The sequence below is a fragment of the Pygoscelis adeliae genome, unplaced genomic scaffold (genome assembly GCF_000699105.1).
Source record: "Pygoscelis adeliae isolate BGI_AS28 unplaced genomic scaffold, ASM69910v1 Scaffold113, whole genome shotgun sequence".
In the NCBI taxonomy this organism is placed as follows: Eukaryota; Metazoa; Chordata; class Aves; order Sphenisciformes; family Spheniscidae; genus Pygoscelis; species Pygoscelis adeliae.
The window spans coordinates 12,437,239-12,460,102 of NW_008825108.1; the positions used below are offsets into that span (position 1 = coordinate 12,437,239).

General features: G+C 36.9%; 1 protein-coding gene across 1 annotated transcript in view; it reads right to left on the bottom strand.

Moving 5' to 3' along the window:
- Positions 1 to 22,864, bottom strand: part of ARID2 (AT rich interactive domain 2 (ARID, RFX-like)) — a 110,782-nt gene that overhangs the window by 2,701 nt on the left and 85,217 nt on the right. Inside the window, exons 15-20 of the mRNA XM_009327599.1 lie at positions 21,685 to 22,864; positions 11,690 to 11,838; positions 6,101 to 6,239; positions 5,920 to 6,005; positions 1,458 to 1,581; positions 1,278 to 1,369 (exon numbers count right to left, since the gene is read on the bottom strand). The exon at positions 21,685 to 22,864 is cut by the window's right edge and continues 1,699 nt beyond it. Coding sequence (XP_009325874.1) covers positions 1,278 to 1,369; positions 1,458 to 1,581; positions 5,920 to 6,005; positions 6,101 to 6,239; positions 11,690 to 11,838; positions 21,685 to 22,864 — 1,770 coding nt within the window. The remainder of the gene's footprint in view (positions 1 to 1,277; positions 1,370 to 1,457; positions 1,582 to 5,919; positions 6,006 to 6,100; positions 6,240 to 11,689; positions 11,839 to 21,684) is intronic.

Genomic DNA, 22,864 nt, shown 5'->3' on the forward strand with positions numbered 1-22,864 from the left:
GTGGGTTTTTAACACTGAAAGAGACAAGAATATTCAGAATTACTCATTAGAAAAGTGCTGCAAAAATAATTCATTAATATTATACTTTAAAGATCTAAACTTCCAAAGATTTCTTAAATCTGAGAACACTGAAAATCAAAGACTAATTCAGGTTACAAGGAACCTCTGGAAGTTATGTGGTCCAACTCCTGCTCAAAGCAGGGCCAACTCCTTAGCCAGTTGGGTTTTGAATATCTAAGAGGATAGAGATTGCACAGCCTCTTTGGGGAGCTTGTTCTCATGTTCAATCAACTCTTGTGGTTATTTTTTTTTTTTTACTCACAATATCTAATTGGAATTTCCCTTGCTGCAACCTCTGCTCATTTCCCCTCATCCCTTTCACTACGGTCTCCAAGAAGAGTTTGTCTCTGTCTACAACCCCCAATTAGGTAGCTGAAGACAGCAGGAGGGTTTCTACAACCAGTACCAAAACTCTTTTGTTTAGAATTACAACTAGGAAATTCCTCCCTATTGACAAATTTTTGAAGAACAGAGAAAATTAGAAATAATTACTTCCGCTATTATGAAGCTGAAACAATGCAAAACAAAACAAAGAAACCACTCAGCTTGTAAATTCTTGGAAAAAACAGAAGCGGCATGCACGGTGATTACCGGCACAGTAAGTAACTACTACTCCTTCTGCATCATAAAGAACATTTCCTACTTAGTACCACAAGTCAGTATCAGTCTATTTACTTACTGAAGGGTCTTCTACAAGTGAGAGGAAAGCTGAGCGAGCCATTTATTACAGTTAACCCAAGTTTGGAGGGGAAAGCAACAGAGAGGCAGCAAGTATGGAATGCAACTGTGTGTCACTCCACAACTTAAGAAAATGTTCCTAAGAGCTCATTCGCCCATTTCTCAAGTTGAGATGAAAGGGTACTGCCAATGGGAAGTTGCTTACAGAAGAATTACTTTTCAGAGTCATGCAGTACTGCCTTCAGGAGGAAAAGGGACAGACCTACAAGCAAAGCCTTCTCTCATCTGTCTCCAAAAAGTTAACCTGTCAAATTTACCAGACACATTTCAAAAGTCTGGATCACAAATACTGTCTTAGGTGAGGTGATGCTGAGTACTTGCGTGGGGAACTAAACAGTGCAGAACTGATAGAGAAATTGTACTGTCAATATACTTATTGGTTTTTTTTAAAGGATAGGTAAAACCTACCTATTGTTTGGTACTTAAAAGAACAGAAACGACATTGCCCACTGGTATTAGAAGAATCATACGATGCTTACCTGCGACCACATTCTGAATATTTACCAATATTTTTTAATATTAAGGCAGCTGTTAATCGGATGTGTTTAGTTATTGGTCCCTCTTTTTCATCCTACAAAAATAAAGAGAAAAAAAAATGTAAAAGCCCCATAGTAGGAGGCAACAATTAGTATCTAATACTTGAGTCAAACAATACTAACTGTGAAATCTCTGAAGACAAGGTTTCTTGATCCCCTCCTTAATGCCATTAGGGCAGCACTCGGATGATTCACAATAGCCTTCTGTGCTCTGGGAGTAGAGGCAGTACCCCCTGCAGCTGGCTGCCTACATTAGTAAAGAAAGAATTAATAAAAATAAGCTTTGCACCACTTTCTAGAAGATTAACAACTCTGAAAATTTATTTTGATAGTTTTTTAACCTATCTGAACAGAGACACAAAGATCCATTAACACTTGGTGCTGGCATGTGATTTGCCTTTCGTTTCCACAGAGATAAACGTTATTGCAAAGCCTTCAGAAGACTCATGGGCTTTATTTTATGCGAAAAAACACTTATCTTGAAGAAGTACTGCTCATCACCCATGACATTTGTGATGGAAAAGTAATATATTGCACTAATGACATAGCCATTTCCTGAAGTGTACCTATTTAAAGGAATGTTTTATCAGACAGGATTTAACAGGAACTGTGATAGCAGCTATGTAAATGTCATCTGAGATTTGGCCAGAGAATGTCCTTAAAATATAGCTATTCAAACTTTACACAGCTCATCAGGACCATTAGACACTAAGACAATATAAAATACGTATTAACTGTGGTTAGTGAGGAGTAATATAAAGTAACATGATTTAAGTTACGATCTAAGACATAAAACATCTAATTGTTAAATCAGATCAAACATTTGTAAAAACAATTACCTGTTACTGCAGCTTTCAGACTGAGATTAATAAATTAAGCAGGGTATTTTAAAGCTGGTACAAATAACAAACATAGCAGAAGCAAATTCTCCATTTTCAGTATTAACACTGAAGTCAAAGCTCTGTTTCATGCAAAACTTTGAAATTACTCATACAATTAGAGTTTAGAATGTATAAATATGCAACTTCACTTAATAAGACTCAATGTCATCTCAAAGGAAAGTTTTGCAGTATCAATGGTGAAAAATATATTTCACCACGCTTCAATATATTGAACAATATTATTATGAAGCCTTTTAATACTCTAGTAGAACCTGATTAGAACATCTCAATATACTAGAAATATACAGTAGTGCTTACTTGCAAAGTTAGCATAAATCAAATGTAAATGTTCCATTTTTTAAAATGAAAGTTAGCCTGTAAGAGTATTATTTAGGCATCTTTCACTGTAAGTGAATATTCTAAGAATAAAACTTGAATTCTCTATTCAGAGAGACTTTCTTCATGATCTGAAATTCTAACAAGGAAACCTAGTTAAAAATTAGAAAAGGGTTCATATGAGTGGTTTTAAACCAAACAGAAAATTAAGAAGCAGTAACAGACAGACTCCTCCCTAAAACCAGCTCATAATCACACTGTCATCCTCCCCTGAATGGAAATACGAGTTTGAAAACTTTCATGAAGTAAAGGTAGAAAGGGCAGGGGCTGAATTAAGAAACTGTTGGGCAATGACATATGTTTGTAGGAGACTGAGTACCACAATAAAGGAATTATCGTCTTCATTTTTAATTTCTGGAACATTTTTGTTTTCCTTATATTGAGAAGAATAAGGATTCATCAATGGAGGCTGTTCTGAATGTCTGTCTTCAACAGCTATCATACTACATTTTAGAAAGTTGACGTACTATTGCCTCGATTCTAGAAATATTGAAAAAGGGACAATTGCAATTAATTAGGAGGATCTTAAAAGATTGTCTTCTCTTTTTGATTTTGGAAAAAAAGAAGTTGATAAAAAGTTACTGAGTCATCAAGTGGACTGACTTGTGTCTGTGGGCAAGTATCTCTCCCAAGAAACATCTAGATTTCTTGAATTTCTTTAATTATATTATCAGCTTAACTTCAAACCATACCATTCATCTTGTGATTTAAAGTTATCTCCTGCCCCAGTCCCATGGTGCATGAAGAATATTTTGGTAGCTCACGCTACCACCTTTGCTTCAGTGGCAACAAGGAAAAAAATTAACGCGAATCCAAAAAGATTCAAATGCACAAAGCTACAGTCAACATACAGTTAATTGCTAGTGCTACCTGACCTTCCAGAATGTAATATTCAGCTACCTCTGAAAACCAGAAGAGGAAGAGTTAATATAATACAACTTTAAAAGCAAAGAAATACAGAATTAAGGTATACAACCAACTCTGTAATGCAGCTTAACTTTGCCTACCTGGTTCTAGCGAAAGCCATTACAGATTTTTTCAAGTATGTATGGTGTTATGATAGACAGAAATGATGATTAGGGGAATGGGCCCTTGTTTTTTACACTGTTCCACAGATTTTACTTCCGGCACCAATAACACTCACTCTATCTGCACTCTCTGAGGTAAGTGTAGTTTTACTAAATGGTGAGGGATTAAGTGAAGAAAGTTGGCCTAATTAATGCCTAAAAGTTGATGGCTTATACATACTTCATCTTAGCACCAGTTCTTTAAGTTGTTTCAGCTCCATACAAGAGTTTAGTCATATGGACTATCAGTGCTGTGCCGATACATCTGACAAGTTTCTAGGACTCAACAAAAAGTCAGTTAAGCCAAAACCTTGTAAGTCAGCTTTGAGACATGACCATGTAAAGCCAACTTGAGGTGACCCGCTGGAGCAAGCTTAGAGTTTCATCTGACAAGTCACTGATTCTGGAAAGCAAATTATCAAGTCTTGTCTCCCTCATGTAGCTAGATGCCCTTTTCAGTTGTGCGAAATAACTCTGTGGCAGCGCTGTAAGATTATGTGGGTTACACATTACATATAATCAAAATATTCCTGTTTCTTGATTGCTTCTTTGGTAAAAGAGGAGTAATGGAGACATGAGGGAAGAGACTAAAAGTAACAGACAGGGAACCTCTATGATTTCATAAAACAGCTGAGTGTATTAACTGTCATGAGTGCTGACAGAGAAAGGTCTCATCCCTTCCTTTTGTTCTAGCCCACCTCCTGTACTGGTGTTCAACTGACTGTAAGGCAAGTGTATTCCACTCATCTGGCAAACCCACTTTTTTTGATTGATTAGGTTTTTTTAAAAAACAGAACTGATTTACCATGCAACGAGACAAAAACTAAAGCTAGTTCTCTCACTGTAAGCAGTGCATAGCCATGAGAAGGAACAAGGGATGGCAGGGAGAGTCAAAACATCCTACTTTGAGTAGTGGAATGTTCTTATTTCAACTTGTATTCTGAAATCACATCCTTAGTACCTTGTGATATGGCAGTCTCTATACTTCAGCGAGAACTGGTTATGCATATAAACTCCTGCTTTCTGAATCTGACCTAATTAGGGAATTCTGCCTTAGAACAGAGGATGTATGAACATTTTTTCTAATATGAGTACCTGTGCCAATTTTAAAGAAGCCTGTGAAGACACAGAGCTACTGGATGTGTTACCTGTGCGATGGAACATTTTTGAAAAGGCAGAGTTGAGATCACAACATGCTAGTAGATGGTATCAGCCCTACGCTTCCTACTTACCAAGTATTTGAGACTACATTACCATCATTCTTCATTTTGTGGTTTTCAGAGGTCTGAATGTTGTTCAGTGTAATGAAACAAGGCACCATAAAGCAATCATAAGTCTGTGTTAAGAAGTTTGTTTATATTAAAAAATAAAAGGACTCCCGAACAAAATTTCTCAGCTTCCATACCTAACTTTCTCTGCTGCCTCCAGCAGCTTGGTAGCAATTTAACTAGCCACAGAACAGACTGCAAAAATCTGCCTGGGACCATGTAATTACATCTTTAGCTTGCAACAGAGAGATTCCAGTTAGTTACTAATAAAGACCTAGTCTTAATACATTTATACAAGTAACTGAACCCTGAGTAACTACAATATTAACAGAACCATCCCCACAACTCCACAGCAATGGGGTTGCACTCTCCAATATTAATTCCAGACGGTTGAAATCATTTTGGGAAAGAGAAAAGCCAAATTTGACTCCAGGTAGCGGCACAAAATTAGAAGACTCAGAGGAGCTGGTATTTATCTTGTTTGCTTGTTTAAAGGAAAGTTTATTACAAGAGTCCCTGGATCAAATCACCCCAAATTTAGACCACAAAACTGGAAGGAATACAGCAAGTTACAAGACAATCCATCTCAACTGTATGAAACAGCTGAACTGTACACAACAAATAACTTCCCATTCGGATCACGAGCACTTTCCTGTTACAATAAAAGTTATAAAATGCTGTCCGGTTGGGAAAAATCAGGTGAATATGTTGAGAACAATGTTCAGAGTATTGACCATACACCTTAAAGAATTACCTGTTCTCTTTATAACAACTGCAACCACATCTCCCCCACCAGAATCTACTCCCTCTTTTGCCCATTTTGACCTACTGTAATGGAACTCAAATTTGATTGCTGTTATAGACTCTATATATGCAGAGTTTCACCTGATAAACCAAGTTATAAATACACAAATTCTTCCAATAATTTCTAATCCTCTTTGTCACTACTGCTAATGAGGCTCAGGTCTCTTACTTATTGGAAGGCTTCTGATTTCCTGCTTGTCCATGTTCATCTTGCTTTAATCCTGCAAGCAAAGCATCTCTGGAACAGTGCTTATCCTGTTCAGGGGAAAGAGAAAGACAGTGAGAAAGGTGTGTGAAAGTTTACCAATTCCTACTGTTTTCTGAAGTATTACATGAAAGAAAATCTGCACCTGTAAATGGGTAATGAAGGAAAACCTCTGCCGCTGGAAAGGTTCACATCCCTCCCATAAGCACTGCCCTGGGTAGACATCTTTTCCTCCATGTTCAGTTGCTGCATGATAGAAAACTTGTGATGGTGTTTGAAACCACCTACAAAAAGACGGGGAGGGGAATTTAAGTTGGTTTTTTTTTTTTCCAGTTAATGGTAAAGCACAGACATCACAAACATAAATGCATACCGGCTAAACATTTTTATTTTCTGAAATGAGACATGCATTGATAAATGGAAAGTTGTCAAATTTTGAAAAAGAAAAACATGGACGTATACAACCAGTGAGCTACCAATAAATGGCAATATGGTTTTGCCAAATCCTATTGAAATATCACACTTCTATTTTTCTATTAATACTTTACCAAAGAAATAACACATGCTAATTCCAACAGATCCATTCTCTGCTATACAAGCAAAATACAGTAATAAACAGCTGCAAAAGTTGTGTTTCATGTATTCCTTTTCCTGTTTTCCTTCTTTACTGGCAGTCATACTCAGACCTTATTTAAACTTTAATTGGGAAAAAGAGATGCACACCATTCATCCTATTTGGTCTCAATACTGCACGCTTATCAAAACTGATGGAATAAGAGATCAATCTAAAATTAGTGCTCTTTAGCACCTGAATTCTAAGTATCGGGAAAATGGCTAGATATCATTTCCTGATGCACACAGAAGTCAAAAAATGTCACTTATGTGACCCTTTTTAACATCTTCACTTAAACCTCAATTTTTAAATGACTTTCCAAAACCTCAAACTAACCACTTTGCCTGCTGACAGCCCCAAAGCACAGGACATGAGGTATTTCAGCAAATGAAGTGCTTCTGCATCAACAGAAAAGATGAAGTTGTCCTAAGCCTGGCCCTGTAATACTCTCAACAGTGTATTTTGTGTTTTCTGTATGTTCTATTTGGTGAGAGCTCAGGTGTGACATAACCTTACACTGAGTTCAGCCTTCCATTTCAAAGTGGTAGAAGAGTTACAACTCACTGTGAATGCCACCTCAAAATACTGGTGAGTCAACAGTTCTTAAAGTTCTTAGATTTGTATTTTCCAATTGTCACATAAGACAAACGATGTGTTATTTTAACATGTATCAGATGGTAATGGAGAACCACTATATTTCAAACAATATTAAATTAAAATAGTGAGTGACTCCAAGTATGGGGTTTTTTTAGTCTAGATACACCTTAAAAAGTATCTCAAGTGTTACAAATTACATCCCTTACTTCAACAGAGAAAAAACGGCCAAAATAAACAAAAGACTTAGCTGCTTGCAATTCATTTCGATACAACTAACCCAGCTAATCAACACCCACTTAAGGCCTGGGCCAGAAGAGGTCTAGAAACCTAGTTGCTGCCATTTGGGAAGTCATTACCACCAGCTGTCTTCACACACTTGCTGGACAGATGCCACTGGCACCGCAGTCTTACTGAACAGGAAACACATGCACGCACCTCAGCTACTCCGGTTCACATGCCAGTATTTTAGTTTCAGTTAACAAGAAAAGTATTTGTGTCAAGATGTTCAACCCCCTGGGCTGAACAGTGCCAAGAGGGAGATGACCTCCAATCAGAGACTTACGGCAAGAAGCCAACGATGAAGCAACACCTTAAACCTCCAGCAGTCGTTTATGGACAAGTTCAAGTCAGAACTCTCAGCGTATGAATAGCAGATCAGTAGGTGCTTTGATCCAGCCACCTCCTTCCATATCCTACCACTCATTTCAATACTGTCTGTTACGCAAACATACTTGCAATCGATACGTAGGCCTAAGTATACAGATACCGTTACCCGAACCCCATAAAGGTGTCAAAGAGCTAATTTCACCCAGAGACAAGTCTCAGTTATAAACTGAATCCCACTGTAATAACCACCTGTAATACAGCAATTACGTTCTGCATAGGCAATAAATACTACTCTCTTAAAAAGCATTCATCTTTTCCATGCCAGTCAGCTCTTACTGAAGGGAAGCTGGGAAGGAGAAATACCTGCCTCTTGCTGTTGGTCCAGATAGCCCATAGTAGGAAACGAAAATAAAATGTTTTACATCTACATTGGCTCAACAGCAAAAGTTGATGTTTCAGAGGACAGAAAGATGTCTTTCCACAATGAAGGGGAAAGTCAGTATGTAAACTTAAGCCTGGCACAAACCTATTTATGAATAATTCCTGGCATGGATGAAACAAATTTCATGGCGTAAGTGAAACCCGAAATGTAGTTTAAAACATTTTATTCAACATGGCAAGGCTTTAAGAAAAATAAAGCTATTTCAGCTATGTTGGTTCATTCACTGTATAATACATTCAGTGTTATACTTCAATCACTGATCTAAGAAGATTCAAATTTACTACCATTTTGCAGAGAAAAACTGTCTTTCCTTAAAGAAACACCTAAACGTAGTAATAAAAAAAAAAAAAAGCTTAAGTACTGAGAATATGGTCAGTTGAGTCTAGACTCTTGTTTCCCACTTAATTTCTCCATCATTCTGCTCAGCTGCTGAACAGAACATTAACAGCTGACTTGACAGGCAGTGGAGATCCAATAGCATCTCCAATTTACTTTTTAAATACAAAGCAATTCAAGAGCAGACATCTCCTGCCTACCTGTGAAACAAAATAGCAGCTTTTAAATTAAGTTGAATACAATTAGTAGTACTTGCAGACAGCTGAACTTCAAAGGAAAACACCTACTTTCTGTTACATCCTCAATGCAAAGTAGTGTGCTGACTAACACCTTTTAGAGTTTTACTTCCACTTCAGATACTAAGCCTGAATACATCTGTGAGAGGCCAAGCATTACAACTATTTGAATAATTGGGCCCGATCTGGTTGTGGTCTTCAGACATTACTAAATCTGTTGCATTTTATTTCAAAATCTTGGTATAATGTTTCCTAATTCAGTTCTAAAAAACTAAACAGCAGAACCCACACCCACGCCACTGGAATGTTGCTGACTGCAGCAGCCAAGTTAGTATGTTCTTTTTCTACCCGCTATTGTATTTATTCGTTTTTATTCCAATTCTCAGTAAAATGTTTTTGAAGACCTTCACTGCCTTCTGCAATACATCCTGGAAGGGAAACTTAATGCCAGTATGTTGAGAGAATTAAACTAAAGAACGTGCATAGAGAAACAGGTACAAATTACTATATCAAATTTGCCTCCTGTCATATCTTTCCACTTAATTGTGAACACCACGAAAGAAACACTGTTTTATCATTCTACTATGATGAACCTGTCTGCTTAATACCTAGGGAAAAAAATTCCTAAGCAATCATGAATGAAACTAAGTAGTGGATGTAAAGTGCACATAGACTAAATGATCTACTCAAAAGAATCTTCTTGTTTCCTGCTTAAACAACTCAATAAAACCAGTTAAGATTGAGAGGTCTAAAATAAAACAGTTACAATAACAGGTGGCAATCCCAGATTTTGCTTTGTCTGGTAGAAGCAGAAAGCCTATAGGACATTTGATACTCCTGTTTTTAATCAGGCTGTTGAAGGAATATGAATAAACAATATACATTTGAGGAAGATGCTAATTTAACATTTTGGTTCTCTCTTCACCACAGAGAACGCTGAGTGTAATGTTTATCTAAACTGTTTTTAGGCTGGGGCTGAAATAAATATTTTAGAAGTGAGAGACAGCATAAGAACAACAACTGTGTGTCACATGGACTACAATCTATCAATGCAAAATCTCTGAAGGCTTTAGAAATAATGAAACTTAACCATGAACAAAAACCAGTACAGTGAGTAATGACAGGAGAAACTAAAACAGCAGAAATAATACACTATCCTTAAAAAAAAAAACGTAGAGATCAACTTGTGAAATATGAGCCTCATAGCCCTTAACTTCAGTCTCAGGAAAACTTACTGGAATAATATTTTAAGATAGACTTACAGAAAGACTGATAATGTAAGGTAATCATAGTTGTATTGTTCCTCCTGCTGCCCCAAAATTTGTCTGCACATATTCACATCCTAGTTCACATGTGACATCAGCTTGTTCCATGGCTAGATGTCATCTCAACTCTACACAACTCATCCTACATAACTTTAGACATAGAAGAAAGTTGGTGATTAACTTATGCTTCAAAACTGTAGTTCAGCAAACTCTTCAAGATGGTATAAATTGGCAAGGCTTCTGCTAAGAAACCACCCCAGCTTTTCATTTCCACTTCAGTACAACCCAGTCTTGTACCAATACAGGTGTTTATGCATCTATTGTGCAGCTAGTAAAGTATGGCTCTACGGTTATATTTACTAGCAGTAAAGCAGTAAAGTAAAAAGTAAAGCCTTACATGTATTTCTTACATAGAGAAGTGTCACCTACCAAAGAAACAAAAATCACTTTTAAGTTGAAAACAGGGCAATGATTTAAAGAACGCCAGATCTCTACAGTACCAGTCAGAGTCCTATCTAAAATCCGTATGTCTTGCATTGACTTAATGATCTTTGAATTATGTTTGTAAGGAATGAAAGAAACAGAAATTACAGCTTCAGGGGTCTACAGATTAACTCTCCTTCAGTATTCCTCTATTTCTGTTCAAACGCCTCATTTTCACCATCGGTTCCAAAGATTCAAACGTCTCCATCATTTCATCCCAACGTTCTGAATGTCTACATACCAGCCTTCTGCCAAATCAGCTTGTCTTTATGCTCCCTTTGTCTTGTCCTACAACGATGAAGTGTCTCACCCTTTTTCATGCCCATCCTATGTTTTGCAATTTCTCTGACTGTTTTCAAAGTGGCTATTTGACAACTACCTCTGTTTCACCTATCTGTACCCTTCATTGAAAACTAAGCATGTTCACAAGCCTATGTTATTTTCAAAAATCAGTGTCAGGATATACATACTGATAACAAGGGTAGAATCATGTTTTTATAAGCCTACATCCAAAAGTCTGTTAGCTCACTCCTCTCTTTTAAGGACAACAACAAAAAATAAAAGCAGGTCTAATCATTACTGTCTAGTCTTAAGGCTAAGTACCTTTTTATTTCCTTTCATGACAATGGAGTCCTGTGGCACACAAATGGTACCGTAATTACTAAAATTAGTCATAATCTAAATAAGACTTTGACCAGAACATAGAAGTGCAACACCCTGCTCTTGCAAAACTGGAAACACAAGAAAGACTAAAAGCTGGAAACATAAGAAAATGTCAAGACATGATTTGTAACTGGAGTAAAGTAACTATTTTTGTATTTTCAATACAGAGAACAAGCTTCAGAGCTAGGATTTTTTTTTTTTTTTAACTTAACTACATGACAATATTTTCTTTATTACTGAAGAATCAATATATTAAAAGAAAGCAACATAATGCTCATTTTATGCTCTGAAGTATAATTGAGAGCAGTTAAATGTCGTGCACTCCCCCATCTCAGCTTCAGCTTCCTCAGCACTTTCCACTTTTTCTTTTCCCTACTGACAAAGTATAAGGTAACTTAAGGAAACAGAATGGATAGAACTTGCAGAATCACCCTCTATATACAAGCATCTGTTACATATTAGTAAAAAGTAGTTAAACAAACGAGCCATTTACTTTTTACAAGATTGCCACAGACACATGAAGTTCTGTCCAGGTTTTTTCATTTGCTCTGCGTGCTGACTTGCTGCAGTGTATGAAGGCGGCTGCAAATTGATCTGCTGGCCCTGAACTTGCACTGTTGGTATCGACGTTGCAGGTGTGCTCTGTAGAAAAAGTTAAAACACAGTTTTAAACAGGACTTATTTCAAGACTTGACATACAGTTTACTGTTTGTTCAAAGATCTCTTGTTTTACACTTCAATCAACCACAAGTGTTCAGATTTTAACACTTTGAACTCTGAATAAGCATTAATAACACGAGACACATACAACTTTTACACTGTAGTATTTATGCAGAAGTTTCTAATATTCAAATTACTAAACCTTATGCCCAAATTCAAATACAGAATTATGACCGCAAAGGAATTTCTCAAGGGCACTAGTGAAACAAAGGTTAGCATTATTTTGCAAAGACTTTATTTGTTTTTTAAGAAAAGAAAAAAACATGCAAACTCAAGGGGTCGCAATATCATCAGCACAGGGAGTAGTTTGCCTTCCTATGTAAATGTAGGAGAAAATATTGCTAAAAGAAGTAAAATAAGCATCTAAAAAACTGTTTTATATTCTTTGATTAAATGGTTTTATGTGCTGCATCTGTGGAATTCTTGAACTGCCACATTAGTACACATCAGCCTGTGTAAGAAAAGGTAAATTGAACAATGCTGAAGAAACGCTATCAAAGACCAGTAGGCTCAAACTACGACATACCTTTTTCTCTATAAAACTTGGCAAATTATATAATTCTTTAAGCTCCTGTAAAACCAGCCAGCGCATGTACCTTTGTACCGAACACCACATGCCCAGAATGCCTAAACATGCCGTGCAACTTGTATGCAGTGAAATACAAACATTTCAGAAAGGAAAAAGATGTAATATTGCAGAGGAGCAAGGGGAACAAGACACTTATTTTAACAGTGAATAACAATTATCTTAGAAGTGACCTAAAAAAGTTAAAAACAAAGCCAAAATATGTAATACATTTTTCTGAATAATAGATACTGAACACTGGACTTCTCCATTTCAGAAGAGTGTTTAGGTCAGAATACTGTCTCTCTTCTTTCCTTTTTCCTAGAAGGCTCTGGCCAACAAGATGTTTATAAAGATGATGACAATAAAAAAAATTAAGCCTTTGAATATTATCTAGCAATGAAGACCTGACGTTCTTTTCCTTCCTCCTGTTAGAAAAGGAATGTAACACTTAAAGAGACTAAACAAAACTACTTTCAAAGTCTGTGTTTAAGAATATTATAAAAGAACACTTTGTGGTGTTTTACAACCTGTTTACATCCTTACAGTTTTGTTACTGAATAGCTTTAGACTTTAACTGTAAAGAAACAGTTAAATACAACTTCTGACATTCGATTTGCATATTGATTTTAAGTTTGTTTCCTGCTGCTCTCTACTGGCATTGAAGACAACAGTCACACAAGGTAGCGAGTTAATCGCAGATCATACAATGCTAATAACATGACCTAAAGGACAGCAGAAAAGCTTCATCAAAACCAAAACATTCCCATGTCCAAGCATAAATCCTGGTAAAAATAAGACAAAACTCGGCACAGCACAACTATTGTATGATGCCCGTGATCTGCCTGTGTGAAAAGTTGTAAGAAAGGACTCGAGTCCATTAGTCATAACTACAAATTATTTTTAATTCTGCAATGATTTTCATCTAAAGACCTCTAAGCTATTTTAACAGACTGGGTAATGAATCTTCACAATGTATCTTTTAACAAAAGGTAAACACAAGCGGAGCCTTTTAAGATCGACGTCCCTTTAACAAGGCATTTTTAAAGTGAAGCTGAAAGTAAAATCATTGAGTGTCAGCAGTACAGCTTGTTTTGCAGTCTTCACTTGGCATCCCGATATCAATACGTTATGATGGTCTTTTTGTGACTTTTTATCCCTATAGAACTTCTGTCTCATTTAATGTGCTGGAGAGAGAGGGTAAGCTTACTGAATGAATTCAGTATTTCATTTAATTCTCATCATTCAATGTGTGGTTCATGTATTATTTACTCCATTCTAAGCAAACCCTGCAATTAATCCAGAATTATGAATTTTCTCAAGGGTTTTTCTGGCAAGCTCTTCTAGTGGTATTCAAAGGTTTTAATACCGTCTCATTAAAAAATTGTTTATTTTAAACAAGGAGATCTGAGATATACAACACAAAATGTTACATGCTGAAAATGAAAGAGCACAGAAAGGGAAACAATTTTCAGCACAAAGTTAAAATTCAGTTCCCCCTCCAATTTCTTTCTACCCTTTTTTTTCCACTGAGAAAAAAAAAGCTGATAAATTGAAAAGAAATGTGTAAAATAATTGTTGTTTAGAATTCTCTTATTACTGCTGTACTGCAAAGTAGTTTCGCTCAAACGTGTAGCATTAGGCGGTTACAACTTCCATGTATTTTTAAATCAAATTTATTGCTTGCCTATCAACTGTGCTGATTATATTTTAAAATCAACCGATAAAGTGAAGTTACATTTGTTTTCCTACGTTTTATTTTAGAAACATAAGTTCTATGTTCAAACATCTCAAAGCTTTCCTCTCTTCATTCAAGAGATCAGAAATACTGCTAATTTTTGTTTTCTTTTTTTCCCCTCCTCTGTTTTCATGTATCGATTTAGTAACGCATAATACACAGGACATCACTAAAATTAGGTATAGTCTTTGTTTTTCAGAAATGAAATTCCTTTTTTCCAGAAACGTACCTAGAAATACTTGCTATGTGCTACCTAGTTTACAGTACTGATATGCAATGATTACGTAAACTCACTTATTTCTTTAAGATACAGAACTATGATAGACATTTAATTTGTCCTAATAAAGTCTTTCTGGGAGAAGTAACATTGAAAAAAACTTCCCTGTGGCATAAAAATTTCACAAAATTTCCTCCTCTAGCAGAAACATTTAATGATTCCAGGTTCCTCAAGAAATCAAACGCCCAGTACTCTAGTACACTTGAAAGCATTTCATGGCATCTTTTTATATCCAGATTAGACCTCTCCATGATATGATCTGCAATTGCCACCACTTAGCACTTTTGCAAATCAGATCTCCCTGATCTCGGGACTGAAAGGTACCTCGAGCAGCATCACTTAGCTCTTTTTTTGAAATACATAACCAAACCATATAACCCCTTTCTTAAGTTCACTGAGTGTCATTTTAAGGACTTATGAGTCCTTACGCAGGATATAAATATAAAAATTCTTGAGAAACTAAATACTAACAGAAGCAGAGCAGCTAAGTATATATTTGTATTATACACACATATAAAGAATGCATTTATATTTAGTGATTTCCTGTCTCAAAGGATCTCAGCTACTCTGCAAAGTGTGCCCTAAATGACAATTCCACATAAACTGACCTGCCAGTAACCATGCTTGACATGTTTCTGGGTGCCCCAGAACATAACAAATTGTGTTAAAGGAGCCAAAACTAATACACTGCACAAAGAAATGACTTGAGCATGAAAGGTAACAAGATACAGGGCAGTCTGAAGCAACTTTTTGAAACAATAGGCACAGAAATACCATTCTCTGACAACTGGATTCTTTTCTTTAATGCAGTTTATGATGGCAACCCTTAAAATAGCAAGTTCTTAACTTGACTTCTGAATTCCTTTATAGGCTTTACGGGAGCTTTTCTGTTTTCCCTGTTGTTGATTACTAGCGTCTTGGCAGCAAGATCTTGACTCAAGGCACGTCTCTTAGCTTGCAGTGCCGGGGCACAGATGCAAAATCTCAAGTCTTGATGATAAAAGTTAGGATTTCTGTAACTTCAGTATCCTCTGTGCAAAGCTGGCTGAGTTAACACAGGTTGCTGGCCATCAATAGTTTATCTCACAGAGATAAAAGCTGACTGACCATATACTAAGGAAAGCAGAAAAAACAACCAGTCACTGTTCCATCACTTGTGGGCTCTTTACCTGAACTGCAAATTAAGGACATCTCAAAGACAACACCAGCTGTGGCCTGCATTAGCTCAGGTTCAGTGCTGTATAAATGCAGTTGTTCTGCTTTCCAGGTCAATTTTTGTTCTTGCATGGAGACTGCACCATGCTCAGCTCCACTGGACATGACTAGAATCAGACAGGCTCTTCTAGCACCATGTTTCTTCTACCAGAAGCATACTTGGTATCAGAGCTGAAGGCAAGGTCCAACATGGAGACATGGCAAATGTTGAACCGTAGCTAGTAAACCTAGCTGAACTGGAGCTGCAAGGTAAGTAAGAGCCATCAGGATCCCTGCAATGGACTTCCCATCATAGCAGGTTCTGGCTCAGGCACAATTCCATCCCAGAAAGCAGCTTTTTTCATTATCCAGCTATTGCAATTCCTGTACAATAGAGAGCTGTGACTATATGCATAAAGAATTATTTGAGTACAAAGTAACAAGCGGAGACAACTACTGAACTATTTTTTTTCCAGTTATCTTAACTTTAATTAACCTTAACTTTACCAGTTACCTTTAACAACAGTCATTTCTTACCCTCAAGATAAAAATGACACTTTTGAACTGACCACATAAAAAATAGCAACAAGGTATTAGCCTCATCAAGAGCCTGCACAGACTTAAAACGCAGATGAGGACGCTTTAAAGAATAGTCTTCCATCTTCCTCCCTGGGCCAATGAAAGTCAAAATACGTTGCAACACAGATAAATGTGACAGGTAACCAAGGCTAACAATGCTGGCTATACTACTCACAAAGTATGTTCCTTGACCTACACCCCTGATGCTTACTTTGAAGGCACCTGTTTGGTCACTCATCCAATTCATTTGGAAGGAAAATTATTTGACAGCACTCTTCAAGGAATCACAAATTCAAGCATATAAAGTAAAAATATGTATGTAAAAAAATAACTTAGTAAAGTGTTGCAATATAAGACAGTGCTCAAATTCAATCAAGTTTTTAAGAGCTAGTCTAAAATCTCTTACTACCCTACACATTGGTATTATAGATAAAATGTAAAACAATACAGATGGTCCTCTTAAGATTCTGCTTTCTTGGATATATTTCTGTATTGATGTGGCTGATCTTGCCCTGACATTATGGTTTGCACTGAACTCTTAAACTACATAAATACAAACCCTTAATACCTGTACAGACTACTTACAGAACAGACACTACAGCCTACTTTTAATGAGCAGGAGATTTTATCTCTAGACTGGGTGACTTTAGATTGGGGGAGGAGAAAGCAAGTCCAGCATAGTCGTGAAAACTAAGAATAAAGCTAGGAGTTTTCTGCTAACTAGAATGGACTGTTTACAAAAGATACTAATTTATTTTTATGCACAAGAGTTCCTCCATTTGGGCACATGAGCTCCCTGCGTGGTAGGAATAACAAACCATATGGCTTGGGGCCAGAAATTGCCTCCACCTCCATTTCACGAATGGTGCCATTCCCTTTATGTATTAATGGGTAACTATTTCAGCATGACACCTGCCCATCTTATTTAAAAGGCCTACTGTGCCATCAGCAGGAGAATATGCTGCATCCCAGCACGATGAGGGTCTTGTTGAAATATAGAGCCATATGCAGTTTAAAAGCATTAAACTGCATTTTTTTCTCCCACCATTAGTATGTGCACACCTACAGTAAATACATTTAACTCAATGTTAAACAGTTAATTATTACTAAAAATATTTTTTAAAGTATCATAGGATTTACAGTTCAGTATTACTGAAAATTTTATGTTTAGCTTCTTCCTTATAATGAACGTATATTAAAAGGTAGCTTATAAACTGAAAATGAATATAGCAGGATTTGAGTGTGAGGAAGGGGTCAGGTGGATAGGTAGGCACTAAAATAAATGTTCTTTTCTTGTTGTTAGATTTAACAACAGGTTAAGGAGGTTTAAGTCTCCTTGCAACAGTGTGCTTCACAAGTGAAGAGCAATAAAAGCATAGAGATTCTGTATTTCAGTACTTCCAGCTGAGAAACTCATTAGCTCTGTGGCTAGGAATGAATTACACCTCCTGGGGCTACACACCTGCTTTCTGGTACATGGTAATTCTCAGCTTCCCAATCAACAGAGAGCAGGAGCAAATAGTTAAGGCAATGCTCACACAGTTTTTACCACCTAAATTATCCACACAAGCATGTTTCAAGTGGGCGGCCTTGAGAGGAATGGGCGTGCATTGTTTATGAAGGGATGACAGTGATGAGCAGGGAAGCGATTACTTTAAAAGCCAGATAAGGCAATTTAAATCAGATTTGCTCATTTCTAGGAACTCGGTGTGATATCAGAGCATTCCTTCAAAACACATACCAATTGGGACAAACCAACATGGTTATGTTCAACAGATGTTTTGGAGGCATTTGAAGAGGAGTAAGAAAAAGTGGAAAAGAAAATAAAACGTACAGGTAGGTAATTGCTCTTTTCTTTTTCTTTTTCATCCACCGGTCCAGCACAACGCCTCAAGAAAGCAATAATCCAGGAGCAGGGAACACAGAAATAAAAGAAAAGGAAGCCAAGAAAGTAAAGTGCCAGTTCTGTCTCCTCTCAGACTACATTTCATGGGCTTACAAAACACAGATGGAGATACAAGAAAAGAACTGCAACACTGTGTGTATCATATGTTCCTCTTCTGACATAAGCCATATACCCATAGCCTAATTTTTGTATAAAAATACAAAAAATAAAAGTCTTTAAAGTCAGTATATATGTCTTTTTCAATGAGTTCTGCTGAGGTGTACAATTAACATGGAACAATGACAGATTATACACAGAAGATACCTGTACTTGTTTAACTGGATTTTGATAGCACTACACGGACTGTCCTATAAACAGCAAGTATATAATTTTCATTATTTTAGTAGGCCATTTAAATCAACATTCTTCCCCCCAAACATAATAGTACCAGCCCATTTCAAACTACCTTTCATATCATGAAACAAATCTTCTCTTAACTTTTACATTCCCTTAAGAATTATTTCACTCTTTCTTGCTTTCCTTAGTTTTCACTTTGCTGTTCCCTTCCCTCCCCTGTTTGGCTGTCCTTCCTTATCTTCAGTTCAAGCATCTTCCCTTTCTCCTCTCTGCAGTTCAGGACAACTAATCCTGCTGTAGTTGCATAAGCACTACTCTCCTCCCCCTTCTGTCCTCTACATCTCCTTTTCCAGCCTTCCTGTTGGGTTGTAGGTTTTTTTTTTTAAATTTTACAAATTTTCTTCCTCTCTCCCTTTCTCACTTCTCTGAAATACAAGCTCTAGTTGTATTTTAAGATGACAAGCAAACAGGAAATCACACACTAACAGCTTGAGCAGCTATGTAATTCTGCCATAGCTAATACCCCTTTATTCCCTGTCCCTTACAATGTTTCTCCATTGGGTTGTATTTATAATAAGTTTCACATTGTCTGCAAAAAGAACCATGTTCTATTTCCTCTGCAAGACACCCAGTATACATTAGATACTGCAAAAAGGATAAAACAATGCAGATGCTCAAGTGAAAACATGTTCCTTAGCTGCTGCCTTTCAAAAAGTCGGGGACAAGAAAGCTGCTTATCATACAAGGAAGAGTCTCAAAATGGGACGGAGAAAATAGGAGATTATACAGGGCCTAACCTCAAAAGTTATCATTAAAACTCAAACTGAGTTCATGAGAATTTGGCTACATCTTAGTATTTCTAGACGTCTTAAAGATACTCCTAGAAACAAACTCAATATTGGAAATACTTAACATCTGCTTTGCCAGCAAAACAATGGCTATTGCAGCAGCTCAGCAGCTTTGGAAAAAAAAAAAAGAGCTGGCCAGTTTGATTTTGTTACTGTTTATAGTCCAACACATTAATTTTAAAGCAGTGGTAAAGATCCTTAAAAGTCTTAAGCCAAACTATGATGTTCACTATGTCTGAGCAGAGTACTATAAAGTGGGTTCTATGAAAAGTCAGTACTTGGCATTATCATGATAGACATGATTCATACATAGCCATATGTAATGGTTAAGGCAATTCGCTAACAAATTAGATTGTTCACCAAGATCAAAACTAATAAACTCCTTTTCTCCCACATTCTTGTAATTTTGAAGAAAGCAAGGGCATCCTACAGACCGGGCAACGAGCCAACTTCCATAGAAGCAGACATTAAACCAAGTTATTTTGATCTGCAAATCTGTACTGAATGGCATACCCAGTTGGCAGCATTTCTGTTTGTACAGGTAATAGAAAATGTAGGAACTATTAATGATAGCAATATCAGTGTAAAAACAGAAACTATCAGCACAGAAAATACTTCTTTTTCTCTATTATCATGATAGAACAGCTAATGCAATACAAATTAGTTAACTGTAGAACTCCCCTCTTCTCGAAAATCTGAAAGTCTGATAGCTGTTTGAGAGACAACTGAAAATTCTTGTCAGCCACATGTCGAGGGAATAAATAACCAAAGATTATATTTATTCCAATCCAGAGACATAGTCATACCATTTTCTGTTTCAGCCAAATCCTTAGCAAAGCTATAATAGAAATCCAAACTGTGCAACAGCTAAAGACACTCACTGTAAAAAGCAAGGCCTAGCTTGCTCTTTTTCATCCACACTACAGAACATCTCATTCATTCTCCCTATGCTGCCAAAAGACATTTTCAGGTTGGTCAATTCATTTCTAGTAAGAACAAAGATAAATAACATATCAGAAAAATATGGATCTCTCTCTGATAAAACCTAAGTGAAAAATTTACATGTGAGTTTAAAGACATTTTAAATACATAACTCTGGGCAGCGTGGCAGTTGAAAGAAAAAAGAAAAGAAAAAGAAAGAAAATTTGTTAACTGTTAGTCCTGATTTCTGACAACTAGATGAAGGAGAGTCAAAAGAGCTTTCAACAGAAACCTAACTCGACACAGAAAAAGAAGTAGCACTAGCCATCACCTGTTGAATTTTGAGTTCTAGCTCTGTTTAAGTCCATAAGGTCTATACCTGCTACCCCGTCAAAAACAAACAAACAAAAACCCAACCATACAAACAAAAAAGGAAGACAACAAATAAAAGACTTCTCTTACCTCAAGGTCAAAATGCACTAACATACACTCAAGATTTCATTACTCCTCTCCACAGTCTGTCAGAACTCTGTGACTGCCAGACCTACTATTCTATTCTTTTTGCTCCTATTCAGGTTAGGAACGTGTTTTGGAGAGGGATTTTCTGTCCGTGTACAAAGCTAAAATAAGTTCTAGAGACTGGAATAATCTTAAAAATGATTATCTGTACTTATTAATGCTCATACAACTGATAGCCATACCTCACTTCTAGTAAAGTGTTAGGGAGTAACCACTTTCAAATTGGTTAAAAAAAGTTGATCGAGGGAAAAAAATCCCCCCAAAAGCCCTCTCCAAAGTTTGTCAAACAGAAAAAACCCCAAACAATGTGCATTGTAGCAATAAAATAAACATTACAAATATTTTGCAATAAACAAACATAAATATTTCAACATATTTACAAAACAATACTTTCTCCTGACTGTAGTGAATGCCTGAAGCAGGCCATTCAAGACCACCTTTAAATGCAAGAACTTCAACTCATTTCAGCAAGCCAGAAGCAGTTGTGGTGATTAACTTGCAAAAAAGACATTTTCATCCCTCCATAAGCACTAAGGACCAAGAATAAAATGCAGACAATTCTGACATTTTTACAAGACTATACAACAAATCATTGTTGTTTTCAAAACAGTTAATCCTTTAAGGAAGAAATCAGTGAGCAGAAGTTCTTTCCTTACTGTGTATTACCAAGCTACAAGCTATTTTAAATTCCACTACTGTTACTGACATCGAAGTAGTATGCAAACTATTAGAACTTTAGTCCGTGAAAGAACAGAAACCATAATTTTCTGAATATTTTAAATACTATGCAAGAGATATTGACTGAGTTTACATTTTCACCCGCATTATTTCATAGCATCAGTCAGAATCAGTTGGAATAAACATAAAAAGAACACTGCAACATACCTGTGTGACCATGCTTTGTATATACGTGGTTGGATGCTGCTGCTTTTGTTGAACAGCACTTTCTATTGCTACTTTCGCTACAGTGCTTGGATCCGCTCCAGCTGGCACAGCAACCATAGTTGCACTGCAACCAGCATTGTTGGGGTCACTGATTGTAACAATTCTAACTCCTACTTTATTTGGAATTCCTGGAACAGTTTCCCTGTCATTATCCTCTGCTGGCCTCTTTACAGTTTTGCATTCTGCTGTGCCATTAGTAGACCGAACTTCGGATGACAGGGTAGACTGGGACACTCTAGGTCCTGAGTGTGGAACTGCTATGATTTGATGCCCCTGTATAACAGAGGCTGTAGATTGTGGTGAGACAACTACACTTGGGCGTTGCTGAGGCACATCTGAATTCAAACTTGAAGCTAGAGGTCCATTAGGTAAATCAGTGTTGGTACCACTAAGTTGCTGGGTTAACAGTTTTGCAGCCTCCTGTGTACCGCTTACAACAGGTGAACTACTCAAAGTTAATACAGGCCCATTAGAAATTCTTTCCCCTTGATCACCTTTGGCAGTATCTTGCTGCGTGGCATCCAAATTCCCTTGTTGTTCCACTGAAGATATCTCACCATTTCCTACATGATTGGAAGTTTTGTGATTTGGAATGCTTTTGCTCAAATGAGAACCATCTCCTTTATCAAAATCACAGATTCCATTAACTAGGGGCTTCTTCAAATCACTTTTAATTTCCTGTGTGTCCATTTGTTCAAAGTTCTGCTTTCCAGGAGCTCCGTTCTCACCCATTTCTAATGATGGCCCATTACTGACTTGTGAGCACTGATTGGCCTCATTCTGAGTTTTCCCTGAGTTAGAAGGAGGTAGACTGGAGTCACTATACTTTCTCCCATTTAAAAGACTTCCCACCTGCATTTCATTTTCTTTTGCATCCCCATTGCTGGTGTTTGCAGCTCCTCTTCGGCAGGAAGGATTCTCCATAACTTCAATTTTACGTTCATGAATGTGTAAACCTGTTGCTTCCTTTGCTTCTTCCTCCTTTTGGCAAATTATTTTATCACCTTTGAATGGGGGAGCAGCAGTACACGGTGATTGTCCAGCTGAAGGTGCTTGAGTAGCTGGAAGTGTTTGCACCTGTAGCCCAACTCCTGTCTGTGCTCCACTCACTGCAATTCCT